The 18239-nt window shown below is 41.4% G+C and overlaps 1 protein-coding gene across 2 annotated transcripts in view; it reads right to left on the bottom strand.

Moving 5' to 3' along the window:
• ADAM23 (ADAM metallopeptidase domain 23) overlaps positions 1-18239 on the bottom strand; it is a 270352-nt gene that overhangs the window by 228090 nt on the left and 24023 nt on the right. For both annotated transcript variants that reach the window (XM_084643105.1, XM_084643106.1), the window contains exon 7: positions 7941-16878. In XM_084643105.1, the coding sequence (XP_084499231.1) occupies positions 14115-16878 (2764 nt within the window). In that variant the 3' untranslated portion in view covers positions 7941-14114. Of the gene's footprint in view, positions 16879-18239 lie in introns of those variants that run through there.

The raw sequence follows: 18239 nt of genomic DNA, 5'->3' as shown, positions 1-18239 counted from the left end.
TACTTACCACTTACAGAATTCTTTACATCCACAAAGCACTGTATGAACATTAACTCATTATGGAAGGTATAAAAATATATATGAAAATATGCTGACTTTGGCTGCAACATTATCCTGACCTCACACTCAATAAAACAGGTACAGTATGTTGCAACTACTCAAAAATGACAGCTTTCTAGAACAAACTGAAAAATATGTTGGTGTTAAAGAGACACACTGGCGAATCTAAAAGCCATAAACATCTGTCATGGAAAACTTGTAAGTCTATGTTCAATTGTATCCATAACTTAGGATATTAGATTCTAATCTCTTAAACAAGAGTTTCCACCACAAGTTAAGCATGCGACTACTTAGTCTTGATTGTCAGGGCAAAGTTGTAACTACAGTGCTTTAAATGTTCAGCAAAGTCCGTTGATGGCAGCATATTGCTTTAATACTTTTATCTTTAACTCTGAACCAGAGAAATGTGACGCAGCCCCTCAGAATAGCTAGTTTTCTCTCATAGCAGGGGCTGAAAGGATGACATGGACAGTAAAAATTATTAATTATTAAATTTAGTTATGTAAAATAACAAACTGGGAGCACGAAAGAGCTGAATTAGAAATGATGTAGAGCAGGGAGTTTACCATGGGGATTTATTTGGATGTTGGACATTTCTTAGTCTCTGTTTTGGCTGAACTTTTACTATGTTCAAGTCAACAGATTCTCTAACCATCCAATAGGCTAACTCCTGCCTTCTGTTGCACTGGTACCAAGGTTACAGAGTGAGGAAAATAAGTAGAGAACCTCTCCTCATCACAACATGAGAGTGTGTTAAGAAGTGGGTCCTGCTTTCGTATCACATCCACAAGGCTGTAGTTTGTGCATTCAGGAGTGAGTATGACTCTCACTAACTACTCGTGTGTATGGCCTAGAGGATAAAGCAGCATCTCTGCTCCCCTTGATGAACTGGCCAGGACATGATTTGGTCCTGTAATATATTTGTACAATATTATTGCCCCAATGCTAGTCCTTAAACAGGTTAAGCCCAACATCTTAAATTGCAACCCATACTAATTCTTAAATGGAAATGAAACAGCAAGTATGAAAACTAACCAGCTGTAGTACATGATACTATCAACTACTCCTTTTTCATTTCTTGGGGAAATCAGAGGAGACTTGACTACGTTTTTCTCCACCTTAGGAAGGGAATGCAATGACAGACTGAAACAGCTTTAAAATCACCTGGCCTCTGACCACAGTGCATATAATAGTGAACTTATATGGGTACTTTTTCTCCCACCAGTGGACCCCTCGACACTTTAATTAATATACATAAAATAAGTTTGATATCTGGGAGCGGAGGGGAGAAACAGCTGTTTAGCAGCATACAGAAGCTCTACATAACAGTCTGGGACAGATACTGAAGAATTCTACGGTATCCAGCTGAAACTAAAAGGATATGATTATCTGTATTACTGTGACAACCAAGGGTTCCAACCAGGATCAGGGCCACTGAGTTAGATACAAAGTACAAGCACATAGTAAAAGGTGGTCCCCACCTTTAATAGCTTACAAATATCATATGCAAATATCATTACGCAAGTCAGAATTAGGATACAGGTTTTGCACCTCTACATTTACAAAAGTATAATTGGACCTTTGATGACCATATGGTCAATACTTTTGTTTTCTATTTCATTGACGGCACCTCCAAATGTGCCTCCTATCATGATTCTGGGCCATTGGTTCACTAACAATTTAGGCCCTGATTCAACAAAACCCTTAAGGTGGCACTAAGCATTCTCTCTTTAAGTGCTTGGCTAGTTGGTTTTTGCTCACATGCTTGGGAACTGATAGTCATATGTGGGATCAGGAAGGAAGCCAGAGTGGTAGAGAATTTTGGGTGTTTTTACCTTCCTCTGTAGTGTGTGGGAGCAGATCACTTGCCAGGATTATCTGGGTATGTCTCACTGAACCAATTACCTGCCATTGCAGAGGCCTTGAGCACTGGTGTACCTCACCCAGTCCTACTCTTTTCTTGTGGCACATAATAGTCTAGTCTCCTATGGGTTGTAACACTTTGGTCTCATTTTGGTTGTTGGGTTTAGTGTGTGGGTACTAGGTACTGTTGGTGGCCTGTGATATACAAATCAGAATAAAATGATCTAGTGTTCCATTCTAGCCTTAAACTCTGTAACACATGCCTAACCTTCTGCACATGCTTAAGTGCAGTAATGAATTTGGGGCCATAAGGAGTACCACCTACTGAACCAAACCACTGTTTTCTGCAATGTTCTTTAAAAGCTTGCTATCTGTTTATTGATCCAACCTGACACAGTTTAGTTTGTAAGACCCTACAAGAGCACATCTTCTTAGTGAGGTATGGCAGCAGGGAGTATAAAGATATTTAATCAGTATAACCAGATAAAAGATATAAAATTCTGTTGTTTACCAGAAAAACAAAGTATTTATGCACAAGGTGCTTTTGGTTCATCTATTTCCATGGTCAGTTCTAGTTTGATCTACAGGATTGCAGAGTAATACCAAGTGGTCCTACCCAAAATGGAAGGCTACATAAAATTGTAACATCTCTAAAACATTGCTCTAGCTCATTAAATTAAGGTTCTCAAGCTGTGGTCTATGGGCCACTGGTGGCCTGTGGAGAACTGGCTGGTGGTCTGCAGGGAGCTGGCAGGTCATATGGGGCTGGTACTCCTAATCTCTAAATGCATTTTAGCAGCTGAAAACACCTAGACTATCTATTAAATGCTATCCTAAAAATATTATCTTTCAATGTAAGCAATTGCTGTCATTAACCCAGGAGCTTGGGGTAAAATCCTGTTTCCACTGAAGTCAATGGTAAAACTCCCTTTGACTTCAATGGGGCCAGGATGTCACTAATTATGAGACTATGAATGTCCACATCAATTATGACTGGGCCAGCCATGAGACAAGAGGTTGTCTAGGAAAAAGAATAAATTGTGTTGATCTCTCCAGAATAAATAGTGCCAGCTGATATATTAATCATATTTCATGAATAAAGAAACAAAAATGCAAAATTCAGTCTTTATTTTATTAGAACAGGACTTGTGATGTTTTGTGGTTGGAGGAATGAACAAACTCATATCTGTAAAACATTAAAGACAAACAAGAAAGAAAACCTTTGCTTTCTGGGCATGCTCAGACCTATGCCACTGGAAAGCTTCCAGGAAGAGGTGATCTAAAATACTGTAATTTATAACAAATCAACTGACAGCACAAAACAAATTTCTGCATACATTACAAAATGATATATTTTTTACTTTATTTTCCCAATCCAATCCATAATTATAAACAGGCATTCAATTGTTAGGATGTTCTCTCCTCTTCTGGAATAACTCTTAGTTCATTTGGTCCCATACTAGACATTCCTGTTATTTGTTTCCAGATAGAAGGTAAAAAAATTTAATGGCAGAAAATGCAAAAAGGAGCTAACGCAAACAAAGATGCCTTAAGGGGAAATGGGCAAAAACAGGAAATCTGAAAAACCAGTAGGATTAAGAAAAATATTAATAAAATGGAAAAGCCATCAAACTGCAGCATTGCACAAGGCCAGCAATCAACACATAAGACAAAGTGAGTTTGTAATAACAGTAACAGTAAGTGACTGAAGAGTCAGAGACAGAAAAGAGGGAAAGAATTACAGCATCAAAGGAGAAAATTCAAAATAAAGATAAGAAAAATAATGTGAAAATATTAAGCACAAAATGACAGTACCCAGCTGGGCACCAGTTCAGCAATGTACTTAAATACATGTGTAACTCTGAGTAGTTCTGTTCACTCAGTTATGCACATACTTAAATACCCTTCTGAATCAGGGCCTCAAAAAGGAACATTTTGATACTATGGTCATGAGAACATCATATACAAATTAATACAGGCAAATTAGCTAGAAAGAACTGGAGAGGAAAAAATCAAAACAGAACAAGAATTGGAGGGGGAAATTGCTAAATTTATATTAGATTGTAAGCTCTTTGAGGCACGAACTATCCTTTTGTTCTATGTTTAGACATAGCACAATGGGATCCAAGTCCATAATTGGGCCCCCAGATGCTACAGTAATGCAAATAAACAAAAAATAATAATAAAAATTTCAGTGGGGAAGAAAAGCCAGGTTTTAAATGGTGGAGAGAGCATGGCAGGGAAGTCAGACAAGTCACAAATTTGTTTTAATCAATGAAATGTGAAAAAAATTGTAAAAGTCAATTATATATAACATGGACCAAGAAACAGGGCTCGGAACTATTCCCTTTCGGCTGTTAGTCTAAGTTTTCACTAAATTTACTTTAATGAATAGTAGCAAAAAAGACCACTTCTATAAAAATACCCCCCTCCCCCCCAGGCCATTCCCCCTTTTTTGCTTCCCTGCATGAATCTGGGTTGAGGCTTTCAGTGTATGCAAATGATTTAGATACACTGGGTGAAATCCTGGCCGCACTGAAGTCAGAAGGAATATTTCCATTGCCTTCAACATGATCAGAATTTCACTCACATCCCTTCCCCCATTTTCACTGGATCAGATTCTACCATCTTTATTCAGGTCTTTTGTTTTCAGTGGGACTACTCATGAAATAAGGTACTATTTAACATGAATAATGGTAGCAGAATCTGACCCATTCATTTTAATGGGAGATGTGTATCTAGGGAACACATCTCAACCACTTTGAAAATGTCAGCCCTGCTCTTTTTAAACAAATGACTCTCACCGACCTCAAACACACACACATTGGCTTCCTCTGAGCATCCTTTGCCACGACCTCCCCTCAGCTTTCTTTCCAAGTTTCTATATTTACCTCTGATGTCATTGTTTTCTCTTTCTTTCATATTCAGTGAGCATGCACAGAAAAGGTCTTTAACAGTCAGAAGTCAGGTATATAAAGAATTTTTACATACAATAAATGTGATTTTGCCACTATTACAGCAATAGTTTTCCAAAACTTATACTCCAAGTACTTTTTTTTTTCTTTAAAAAAATAAGCTGTTACTCTTCATACTGGTTTTAAAGGAAAATATATAATTATTTAAACTCTTATTTAAATATAGTCAATTATTTAATTTGTTAAAAAAATCACTGACTTAGGGCCCTATTTACAAAAGGCTTTTCATGCAAAAATGCATAACATTTTTTATATTATAAAGTCTTCAACATGTGGATATTACGAGGTTCCAAGGGAAAGTTGTGTATGTGAGAGAAGCACAAGTTTACAGCTGATAACATGAAGGACAGTCCATTTACTGACCGTAAAAATTTTTATATATATATATATATATATATATATATATATATATATATATAAAAATAAAAACACAATTGTTCTCAAGTAGAATGTGCACAAAACCCCATTTACAAACAGAACTATGCGTATCCGAAAACGAGTCAGAACAGGTTAGGTAGAGAGGACATTCTTATACCATAAAAATATATGTCAGCATGAAATTTATCTAAGGTACTAACTTAGTTTAACACTTCGATTTAAAACATAAGTTTACCTCTAAAGAAAACCCTTTTGCTTTAAAACTTTTATTTAAAAATTAACTTTACTATAAAAATCTTTCCTTTACAACTTTGATTTTAAAAAAAAACAGTTACATTATTAGACAAAATATCAAATTATAGAGGCACAATTAGTTAATGGGGCTACCAGTGGCAGCTGTTTTTCTTTTTTTAAAAAAGAAACCCTTATTTCCAGTGATTTATAACATGGTCCTAAGATTCTGTCTTGAACTGACAAGTGTATAAGAAGGCCTCTGGGAAAATAAAAGCTATTTCTAAAGTTAAAAAAAAATAACCATGAGTTATAAAAGAATCTAATCTCTGGTGATGTAAATACATGCAACCTCTTATTTAACATGGGAATTATGCACATGCATCAAAAGAAGAGATGCCAAGAGTATTAATTTAAAAAAACCCTATTAGTTGTTTATGGTGCTTTTTTATTTAATAAAACTCAAAAATGGTGTTTTTTAAAACCAATATTTTGAAGTCCATTAAGTCTCTAACTCAAACTAGTGACCATGGGCACTTTGGAAAAATGCAAATAAACCAGTTGTTTAAACTTTTTCTTTTTGCATATGCACAATCATCCTGTGCACTGGCAAGAAGATGTATAATAAGGCTAGATGGGTATTTTCCATTCCAAATTACTGCTATTTTTTGTTTAATTTTCAAATGGATTTCAGAAGATTCCAAACAATTTTGTATGGTTTATTGAGTTGTAAATCTGCAAATTAAGGTGCTGATCCTGAAGATATTATAAGTACATGCTATACTTGACCCAGGTGAAGTTCAAAGTGCAGAAGTATTTGCAGGATCGGGGTCTGCAAATTCTAAACATGCCTTGACAAAAGAGGCTGTCACTATAATAGTTCTAAAAAGAAAAAAGGCTATAGGCTTTTCTACTGTTGCCTTCAGAGCTGGGTGGTCGTAGCGTGGCGGCTGCTGGCTGGAAGCCCAGCTCCGAAGGGAGCAGCAGCACAGAAGTAAAGGTGGCATGACATGATATTACCACTCTCTTTTCTATGTTGCTGCTGGCAGTGACGCTGCCTTCAGAGCTGGGCTCCCAGCCAGCAGCCACAGAACTTCCTGCAGCCCGGAGAGGTTCCCAGAGGTGGTGTGACCTGTGCAGAAGAAGAGGAAGTCCCATCCCTTCCCACCCTAGCCAGAACTAGGAGCTGGAACCCAGCGCATGGTAGGAGCCCCCGACTGGGGCTCCCACAGCCCTACCCTTCCCCAGCTCTGGGCCCAGTGCTTGGGAGTTAAAGCAGTCTTAGTGGGGGGGACGGGGGTGAGAGCACAGTGCCCTCCTGACCATGGCACCCTGGAAGATTACCCACATCGCCCACCGTAAGGCCAGCTCTGCTGCCCCCAAGTGATGACCCCACTCATACTATGCTACTCCCACTTTTGCACTGCTGGTGGTGGCAGCTCCGTCTTCAGAGCTGGACGCCTGGCCAGCAGCTGCCACTCTCTGGCCGCCCAGTTCTGAAGGCAGCGCAAATATAAGGGGGGGGGCAATACTGTGACCACCCTACAATAGCCAGATTTCACAGGGGAGACCAAATTTCACGGTCCAAGGTGTGTTTTTCATGTCTGTGAATTTGGTAGGGACCCACCTAGAGATATGTGGAATTGTTAAGACCGTTAATAACCAACCATAAGTCAGTATGGAGTAGGATTATTTTAAAACTGCAGTTAAGTATTTACAAAATAGTCCTTAGCTGACTAAACTCTCATGGCCTTAGATTGTTTTTAAAAATATTTTACTAAGTTTTAAAAAGAAGGAAACTCTCAACTACAGTAAACTAAGTTTAAGTAAAAACAGGTCTGCTCTAAATACACAAAAAAACCAAAAGGGCTTCACAGTTAAGGCTGAAATTCAGGATAACCCACTGCTATTCACACTCACTAGTACAAACTTTTTCTCTGATCTATTCAAGAATGCGAAGGTGAATTATGAAACAAACCATTAAGCTAAATTTTCAGATTTAACTCTAAATTTCTTTTGGTTTTTGAGGTTTCATTAGGACCATCCATGTTGCTTGTATAGCACTGGAAAGATTATTTCTTTACCAACACCATTCATTATTGCTAGAGTGAAAGTCCACAGTGCTCTAGTTTTGTCCAATAAAGCTGGACATGGTTTTAGAAAAACACTAAATTACACAACTTGCTACAATACTGTAATCGTATATTTGTTGAAGACACTATTGCAGTGATCTGCTTTGTATCATACTGTATTAAACTGCTGTTGAAACAGTCTTGAAAATGTATTGTATGTGTAATTAGATGTGAATATACACATACAAACACAAATACATATTCCCTACAACTTAATATTACTCCATTTAATTTCTAGCACAATTGTTTAATCATATTTTTACACTTTACAATTGTGAGGAAAGGTAGGCACAATAAATAATGTTGATTCTACATGATACTTTATTATAGTCTAATGCAGCATAATGCACTGTATTTAGTATCACACAATACAATATGATACAATTCAAGCTCAGTTTGTCTCCTGTAAAGGGTGATGGTGCACTGAAGTGTAGTAAATAGGGTCCTAAGTGCTTAATTTAAACAAATACACAATTTCTGTAACTTTACACAATAGAAGAGGAGATTACTTACCCTCGAGATGGGTGGTCCCTATCTGTATTCTGCAGAGGATTTATGCATGCATGCCATGACTCCAGAGCCAGACAAACTGAAAGTAGTAGTGTCCTTTGGTCTGCACATGCACCCCTCCTTTGCCCCATGGATTTGTCCAAAGCGATAAAAGGTGGACCGAACAGACCACGTCTCCAGTTCCTTCTCCACCGCAAAGCGAATAGATCCACAGCAGAGGGGAAAGTGGAATACAGATAGACACCCACATCTCAAAGAACCTCCAGTTACAGGTAAGTAACCTGTTCTTCTTCAAGTCATGGTCCTTATTGTATTCCACTGAGTGTGAGGAAGAGGAAAAATAAGGACCCCTATATGCCTGAAGTGGGCTGTCATGACAGAGAAAACCTTGGTGAAGATCTGGGAAGCAGTGGTGAGTCAAATGGTAGGACCCTGCACTGAAAATGCTGAGGACCCAACATGAACCTCAGGAATCTCCTGGGGGTTGGATGGATATCTATGTGAAAATAGAGCCGTAAACCCACATGCCTTTTTCTAGAGAAGGTGTGATGGCTGCTAAGGTAACCATACTAAACTTGGGCTTGCAGATGAAGTGGCTGAAGTGACGTAGGTCCAGGATTGGTCTCCAGGCACTCTTTTCCTTGAGTACCTGGAAGTAAGTGGAATAACCCTGTGCCCTGATAGTTCGGAAGAATGTGCTCTATTGCTCCCCTTTGCAGTAGAGGGAGTCTATTTTTAGGGCAAGGATGCTGTCATGAGAGTGGTCCCTGAAAAGGGATCAAAGCAGGGGATCTGGATGAAGTAGTGTGGTAACTTGTATAACCATAGTGGATGTCATCCAGGACCCACTTATCAGTTATTATTGCACTCCAAGCTGGTAAGAAGAGTGCTAGATGACCCCCCAAAGGGGGTGGGTTGGTTCCATGGCAGAGGGCCTGGTGGTTGACAGTTCTCTAGTGGTACACAGAAATATTGCTTTGGAGAGGACTGCATGGAAGACGACAAAGACGGAGAAGCCGGGCCTGGAGGGTGGGATTCGTTGGGTCTTCTGGCACTTACAAGGAGGTTTATATGGCCTCTGATGGAAGAACTAGGGAGAAGTGAATCACTGTGGGTGGTGGGCAGTAGAATTTTTGCTGGCGTACAAGTGTATAGATACCCAGCAATCTAAGTGTGGCTCTGGAATCCTTGAGGGAATGGAGGGATTTGTTGGTTTTCTGATTAAACAGGTGACTCATCAAAAGGAAGGTCCTCAATGGAAGGACAAGGAGTAATGGTCTCAAGTTGCAGTGGGGGAGGTTTAGGTTGGATATTAGGAAAAACTTTTTCACTAGGAGGGTGGTGAAACACTGGAATGCGTTGCCTAGGGAGGTGGTGGAATCTCCTTCCTTAGAAGTTTTTAAGGTCAGGCTTGACAAAGCCCTGGCTGGGATGATTTAATTGGGTATGGGTCCTGCTTTTGAGCAGGGGGTTGGACTAGATGACCTCCTGAGGTCCCTTCCAACCCTGATATTCTATGATTCTATGATTCAATGGTATTCTGCACATCTCTGGGAAAACTGCATGAGTGAAGCCATGATTCCCTTCGCATGACAATGCCTGTGGATAATTGAGCGTAAAGTGGTATCTGCAGCATTCATAGCCGACTGAAGCACCATTCTAGCCACCAGCTTACTCTCCTCCAGGATAGACTGGAAACATGCTCAATCTTGCGAGGCAGCTTTTCAGTAAAGTCCCTCACTTTACCATTGTTATTTGACCATCAAGGCTTGGTAGTTTGAAATTGGAATTGGAGGCTTGCTGAAGAGAAGACCTTGCATCCCAGAAGCTCTAAATGTTTGCCCTGCTTATCTGTCGGGTGGAGCACAGATGTTGGTGTCTGGAGCATTCCGTTGCTGCTTGCACCATGAGAGAATTGGGGTGGGGAAAGAAAACTCTGACCCCTGGGTTGGTATGTAGTATCTCTTCTCTGTGTGCAAGTGGCTGGGGTATGCCAAACCATTCAAGCTGGCTGAAGAATAGCTTTGTTGACTGGTAGGGCAACCCTGCTCAGTACCAAGGAATGAAAGATGTCCAGGCGTTGATGCAGCTTGTCTTGTACTTCCTCCAGTGGACTATGAAGCTCGTCCGCCATTCTTTGCAGGAGTTCTTGGAACTGGCAAAAATCACCAGGAGACAAGGGGGAGGCTGAAGTGACTGCAGCATTTGAAGAGGATGAAGGGAAGCATTCCTGCTCCAGCGGTACCGTTGGAACAGGACTGAGTAGTTCATCCTCCATAACTTGTTCAGAGCGTCTGCTCAAGGGTGCCCCAACGGGGACAGAGGCAAAGCCTCCCACGTGGAACAGGAAAGTTCTGAGAGTAGGTACTGAGATCAGGACCCTCAATAGGGCCAGAAAGACTGATCCTGTGGATGTTGCGGAGGGCCCCATGCTGAAGGCAACCAGTGGCTTCTCTGTTGTTGTGGGGAGGGGTATTGCCACTCCACTGGCAGTCCCTTTGGGTACTCATACTGGAAGTAGGGAATGGGCAGCTCTCATGCTCTGTCAGAATCCAAGGACGAAAAGAACTCAGATCCTGGTTCCAATGGCAGTACCGTTGGAAGTGTGCAATCCACAGAAGGAGGCATCCAAGTGGGGCCTGGCTGTGGCAAGTGCCAGACAGGAGATCAGACTTATAAGAACATAAGAATGGCCATACTGGGTCAGACCAAAGATCCATCCAGCCCAGTATCCTGTCTACCAACAGTGGCCAATGCCAGGTGCCCCAGAAGGAGTGAACCTAACAGGTAATGATCAAGTGATCTCTCTCCTGCCATCCATCTCCACCCTAGGGACACCATTCCTTACCCATCCTGGCTAATAGCCATTAATGGACTTAGCCTCCATGAATTTATCCAGTTCTCTTTTAAATCCTGTTATAGTCCTAGCCTTCACAACCTCCTCAGGCAAGGAGTTCCACAGGTTGACTGTGCGCTGTGTGAAGAAGAACTTCCTTTTCTTTGTTTTAAACCTGGTGCCCATTAATTTCATTTGGTGGCCCCTAGATCTTATATTATGGGAACAAGTAAATAACTTTTCCTTATTCACTTTCTCCACACCACTCATGATTTTATATACCTCTATCATATCCCCCCTTAGTCGCCTCTTTTCCAAGATGAAAAGTCCTAGCCTCTTTAACCTCTCCTCATATGGGACCTGTTCCAAATCCCTAATTATTTTAGTTGCCCTTTTCTGAACCTTTTCTAATGCCAGTATATCTTTTTTGAGATGAGGGGACCACATCTGTATGCAGTATTCAAGATGTGGGCATACCAAGGATTTATATAAGGGCAATAAGATATTCTCCGTCTTATACTCTATCTCGTTTTTACTGATTCCTAACATCCCGTTTGCTTTTTTGACTGCGGCTGCACACTGCATGGACGTCTTCAGAGAACTATCCACAAGGATTCCAAGATCTTTCACCCGATTTGTTGTAGCTAAATTTGCCCCCCTCATATTGTATGTATAGTTGGGGTTATTTTTTCCAATGTGCATTACTTTACATTTATCCACATGAAATTTCATTTGCCATTTTGTTGCCCAATCACTTAGTTTTGTGAGATCTTTTTGAAGTTCTTCACAGTCTGCTTTGGTCTTAACTATCTTGAGCAGTTTAGTATCATCTGCAAACTTTGCCACCTCACGGTTTACCCCTTTCTCCAGGTCATTTATGAGTAAGTTGAATAGGATTGGTCCTAGGACTGATCCTTGGGGAACACCACTAGTTACCCCTCTCCATTCTGAAAATTTACCATTTATTCCTACCCTTTGTTCCCTATCTTTTAGCTAGTTCTCAATCCATGAAAGAATCTTCCCTCTTATCCCATGACAACTTAATTTACGTAAGAGCCTTTGGTGAGGGACCTTGTCAAAGGCTTTCTGGAAATCTAAGTACACTAAGTCCACTTGATCCCCCTTGTCCACATGTATGTTGACCCCTTCACAGAACTCTAACAGATTAGTAAGACCTGATTTCCCTTTACAAAAACTATGTTGACTTTTGCCCAACAATTTATGTTCCTCTCTGTGTCTGACAATTTTATTCTTTATTATTGTTTCAACTAATTTGCCTGGTACGGATGTTAGACTTACCAGTCTGTAATTGCCAAGATCACCTATAGAGTCCTTTTTAAATATTGATGTTATATTAGCTATCTTCCAGTCATTGGGTACGGAGGCTGATTTAAAAGGACAGGTCACAAACCATAGTTAATAGTTCTGCAATTTCAGATTTGAGTTCTTTCAGAACTCTTGGGTGAATGCCATCTGGTCCCAGTGACTTGTTACTGTTAAGTTTCTCAATTAATTCCAAAACCTCTTCTAGTGACACTTCAATCTGTGACAATTCCTCAGATTTGTCACCTACAAAAGATGGCTCAGGTTTGGGAATCTCCCTAACATCCTCAGCCATGAAGGCTGAAGAAAAGAATTCGTTTAGTTTCTCTGTGGTGACTTTATCGTCTTTAAGTGCTCCTTTTGTATCTCGACCATCCAGGGGCCCAACTGGTTATTTAGCAGGCTTCCTGCTTCTGATGTACTTAAAAAACATTTCGTTATTACCTTTTGAGTTTTTGGCTAGCTGTTCTTCAAACTCCTTTTTGTCTTTTCTTATTACATTTTCACACTTAATTTGGCAGTGTTTATGCGCCTTTCTATTTACCTCACTAGGATTTGACTTCCACTTTTTAAAAGATGCCTTTTTATCTCTCACTGCTTTTCTAGGTGCAGGTGGCAGAGGAAGGTGCGAACATCTTGGTTCCGCCATGGCAAACCGCTCATGTGACTCCGGTGCTTTCTCCAAGCATCCCTGTGTCAACGGTTCCTGTTCTGTAGCGAGCACCAGAGCAGAAGACTGTCCAAGAAGTGGTGGATCCCTTGTTTTAAAGGAAGCTGACACTGAAGGCATGTGCAGCTTGGTTCTCTGTACTGGCAAATCTGTTGGTCTGCATAAGTTTTGTGTCATACGTGGACACCTTGGAACATGCTGCTTCTCTGTGGCTGGAACTCATGGAAGGCACATCATTCTTTTTTGGCTTGGAGGAAGACTTGCCTCCATGCTTATGTGCATGCTTCCTTGCCTCCGAACTAGGCCCTGGCATGGGGTCCATAGCAGCGGTACCACCAGAGCCAGGTTCAAGCTCTGAAATATGGGCTTCTCCCAAGCAGTAGAAGCAGCACTGGTGCTCATTGCTGATGGAGAACAAAACGGGGGCAGGAAGTGCAAATCCTGAATCCTGGCATTTTTGGCATAATCTAGTACCGGTGTGTGGGGTTGCTGGGGATTTAAAAAAAAACAGGATTCCCCCAAAAGTCCAAATCCTACAAAAACTATTACTAAAAACTTAACTACCTAAGAAACAGTAATGACAACAGAATAAAAAACTAACTATAGACAATTTCTAAAACATTTTTCTTTTAAAAGTGCAGAGACGAGAGGACATTAGCAGCTCTGACTTGGACCATGCAGTTGTGAGAAGGAACTGGAGATGCAGTCCGTCCACCCGACCCTTTGTCACCTAGGATGAATCCGCAAGGCAAGGGTGCATGCGCAGACCAATGGACGCTACTAATTCAAACTCTCCAGCTCCAGACGCATGGCACACATGCAAATTCTCAGTGGAATTCAATAGGGACCATCATTCAAAGAAAAACAGTGCAATATGTAGTGTGCCCATATTCCAACATGAAATTAGTTTGTTGCTACAGTAGTTTATTACTGGACCTTTGATCCATCGTATCTGCAGTTCTGGCACATCACCTGGATTTTGTATAATCACCTTCTGTTCACTCTCTTTTTCCTCAGCCTATTCCCAGGTGTTGGGTAAGTAAAAGTTTGTTGTTGTTTTATTGGCTAGCTATCTATTGGTAAAACAAGACAGCCTCCCAGTACAGGTATACTAGAAGTTTTTCCAGAGGGCTATTTCACAATGCTGGGGAGACCCTTATCTCCCAGCTCCTAACTTTGGAAGAAGCTAGTTCTGGCTTCTTCGGAAAAGACCCTGCTGTGATTTTCTGCCTCTTTTCAGTAATCCCTGAAATGACTGTAGAGTTCAAAAATGTCCTCCTGGGTTTCCTCCTAACATTTAGCTTTTTAGCATCAAGTTTTTCCTTTTTGAGGTGCTTTCCCAAAGTAGGTTTCCTTGTCTGGTGCCTATGGATGGAGAAGACAGAAGAAGATTTTTGGGCACAAGAGGAGAGCTTCCCTCTTATCTGCTCCTTTTTTCGCTTTTTAGTTCTGGATGCTTGTTTGCATGGGGCTACTCTACTTCCTCTTCTCACAAGGCCACAATTGACAGACATGGGTACTGAAGCCTTTTTGGAAAAACCTGGTTCCCTACTAGTGCCTTCTTTCCGCTTCCACATTGTCTTTGAATTCTCCCTCTCCAACCATTCGCTCCTGATTGATTTCAAAGGTATTTTGGCAACCCTGCTATTAATTGGGGTTAATCTAACATCTCCTTCTATCTGAGACTGATGGGAGTTGAAAGGTGAAATGACTAAGTGTTTATAGGACTTCTCTGAGTGAACAAATACCGGAAAATCAGACCTTTCTGTGGAAATGGAAGATCCATCGGTCCTCAGACTTGAATTCATATCATTCCCTTTAACTGGATCTGACAGGAAAGCCGCTGAAGAGGAACTATAGAAGCCTGGCCAATTGAAGGATTTAGATGGTGTATATTCTTTCTGCGTATCAGATAGTTTCTTCGTGTTTGCATCGAGGCTTAGACTCCTGAACAGTTGTCGAACATGGGAGGGCTTTTTGGCTTTTTCTCTAACTGTGCTCTTGGGAGGTGTTTTCAGAATTCGATTTGTCAGTGGGTCATAATACTTAAGAGAACATTGTTTGTATCTGTACCTTACAGAGTCCTTGCTGTCTGTGGAGTTGTGATTTCTCCTCATTTTGGGAGCATCTATGGGTTTGCCTTTATATTGTTTAATCTCTGGACATGAAAGGACATAAACCACTGTCTTGGGCTGCAGAGGGCTCATAATTTTGGTATATGCTTCAGGAAGCTTGAGGGCACATAGTCTGGTTTTCATGTTTGAAATTCTTTCATTCTCTGACCAAATAATGTTTGCTTTCTGATCTGGTGGATCAGACTCCTTTCTAATGATTTTTCTTTTTACTACTGGATAGTTCACTAAACTGGTTTGGGTTCCATGGCTGACTTTGACCACTTGGCATCTTGAAGCAAGGCGCCACGTCCTCTTTCTAGGTATCTGAAGTATTTGTGGGTTGCATAGTGTATCAGAGGCCAACAAGTTATCAAAATCAGAACCACCACTTACAGCATCATTAAATTCTGGCAATGCTTTAACTGATGAAGTTTCTGTTCTGTTACCTGTAACAATGTCACTCTTCCTTTCATCTTTCTGCTTCTTCCTCATCCTCTTCCCCGTACAGTTGGCAGAGGGTTCACTGTTGAAATGACAATGGAAACGACCCTCCTTGAAATCACGCACAAGTGCTTCAATTTTTATATCATCTTCGTACATTATCTGGGACCACGTCTTTCCCACAAATGAAGGAGGCACATGAGGCAGAGCTGGAAGAACTGGTTCCTCATTATGAATTATTATATCCTGTGTTGCTGCTTCTGTTTGCTCCACTGAACCACCTTTTAGAACAGAACTAAGTTGGGTTCCATAGTTTCTATCTTCCAGGTTTACTTGGACCTCTTTTAGGAATTCTATATCATTTGTAGCTGCCTTGGGTAGGCCTGCTCCTGAGCAAATAGGTGCCTCACAATTAAAACTCATTTCAGAGCCCTCTAGACTACTGTGATCCAGAAGTGATGAAATATTTAAATAGGAATTACTCTCTTCATCTTTGCAAGACAACTTATTAGGTGGAGCTCCATGGCAGTACTTCAGAATGACTTCTTCAATTATCCTATCTACTGAAGTTTCATCAACCCTGCTCACCTTGATGTCTTTGTTTCTTGTTAACTGTGGGGATGCCCCAAAACTTAGTGAGTTGCTAGTAACCACAAGATCCCTGAGACAGAAGTCAGACACCAAAGTTTCATCCTGAGATTGTAAACGATCTAGTTTAAAAAAAGATTGACCTGAGATAATATATGAAGAGTTGCCTTGGTTGCAGGTAGGATTCTGATGTGAAAATGAAGGGTTTTTTGGGTGGACTGATGCCAGAACAGGATTAGGATTTGTGTTTAATAATCCATCCTTATGGCATACATCCTTCTGCATGTGATCATATCTGCTACTTGGAATCAAATTTGATGTTGCTGAGTACCTAATATTTTTTGCAATTACAGGGCTAACAGGAGAACTGTGACATAAAGGAGTGCTACGCAAATGGTGAGATACTGGGCTCACAGCTGTAAACTGGCCATCACAGCTACTATTTGCAATTTGAGCACCATCCATTACTGTATGTTTTTTCTCATTGCTACAGATGTCCAAAGTTTGCTGGGATATTTCTAAGATGTGTTCCTGTCCCATCTTTAGTTTTTGGATAAATGTCTGTGGCACAGAAATTGACTTTATGCCCTCCTGAGATCTGCAAGGAGAAGGGGAGCATGATTTAACAATGGATTCACTGTCTGTGCCAGGCATCTCCCGTATGCTTCTTACCACCTCTTTCTCCTCTTCTGGAAGCAGGAAAACATCCCGGGGAACCATTGGGGAGGTGGGAAATGGCATGTCATCATATGTTGGTCTGGAAAAAACAAACTGTATAAATGTTGTAAATACATTTAAAGCTTTTCAAACAGAGGAATTAAGAGTTCCATAACCATTATTAAGTATAGTGCATTATGATTAAGAACAAACTCAAATCACTACCTACAGTGCTTTACAAAGCAAAGCTTCAAGAAAAGAAAGGAAACAAAGACAATGTTTATAAAGCACCCCAAAGACAGAAGACAAACTGGGCATTTGTCTGATTCCATAAAGCAGGGGTGGGCAATCTTTTTGGCCTAAGGGCCACATCTGGGTATGGAAATTGTATGGTGGGCCATGAATGCTCAGAAATTGGGGGTAGTGGTGAAGGAGAGGGTGAGTGCTCCGGATTGGGGGGGGGGGGCTCTAGGATGGGGCCAGAAATTAGGAGTTCAGAGTGTGAGGGGCGCTCCGGGCTGGAGCAGGGGGTGGGTTGAGGGGTTTGGGATGCAGTAGGGTGCTCCAGGCTGGGACTGAGGGGTTCGGAGGGCGGAAGGGGGAAATCAGGGTTGGGGCAGGGGGTGAGGGCTCTGGTCTAGGGCCGTGGATGAGGGGTTTGGGGTGGACAGGAGGGGAATCTGGACTGGGATCAAGGGGTTTGGAGGGCGGGAGGGGGATCAGGGCGGGGCTCCGGGCAGTGCTTGCCTCAAGCATTTCCCGGAAGCAGCAGCATGTCCCCCCTCTGGCTCCTACGCGGAGTAGTGGCCAGGCAGCTCTGCGCACTGCCCTGTCCAAAGGCGCTGCCCTTGCAACTCCCATTGGCCAGGAACCGCAGCCAAAGGGAGGGGCGGGGATAGCGTGCGGAGCCCCCTGGCTGCTCCTATGCATAGGATGGGGGACGTTGGCACATTCCCGGGAGCCGCGCCAAGAGGGGCAAGCCCCCAACCCCACTCCCCGGTGGGAACTTGAGAGCCAGATTAAAAAGGTCTGACCAGCTGTAGTTCGCCCACCCCTGCCATAAAGGATCAGGTAGATATTATTTTCACCCTCTCCTAGCAGGGAGCTTTTCAGAATGGCTAAAAACATATTAGTATCATTATTCTACAAATGATAGCAGAGAAAGGGAACAGAAAATATTTTTCTTCTTTTAATCCCATTGATTTATAAAGAACAATTAAGTTATTTTATAATGTATACTATATAAATGTATAGTTGATCTACTAATCATGCGGCTGTACAGTGCTTTATAAGCATCTTTGTACATAAACTCTTCTTTTAAGAGTGGTTCTCTGAAATATGACTCTGCAAATATCATTATGGGGTTCCACAGAGGGAGCAAATCTGTGGAGTAAGGAGCAAGCATTTCTAACTAGCCACTTTTCATTGTACAATCATTGTACTGTCTCACTACCTAAAGTT

This window comes from Lepidochelys olivacea (genome assembly GCF_965140295.1).
Source record: "Lepidochelys olivacea isolate rLepOli2 genome assembly, chromosome: 11".
Lineage (NCBI taxonomy): Eukaryota > Metazoa > Chordata > Testudines > Cheloniidae > Lepidochelys > Lepidochelys olivacea.
Note: the sequence above shows the minus strand (reverse complement) of the source record. Positions and strands in the feature narration are given on the sequence as shown.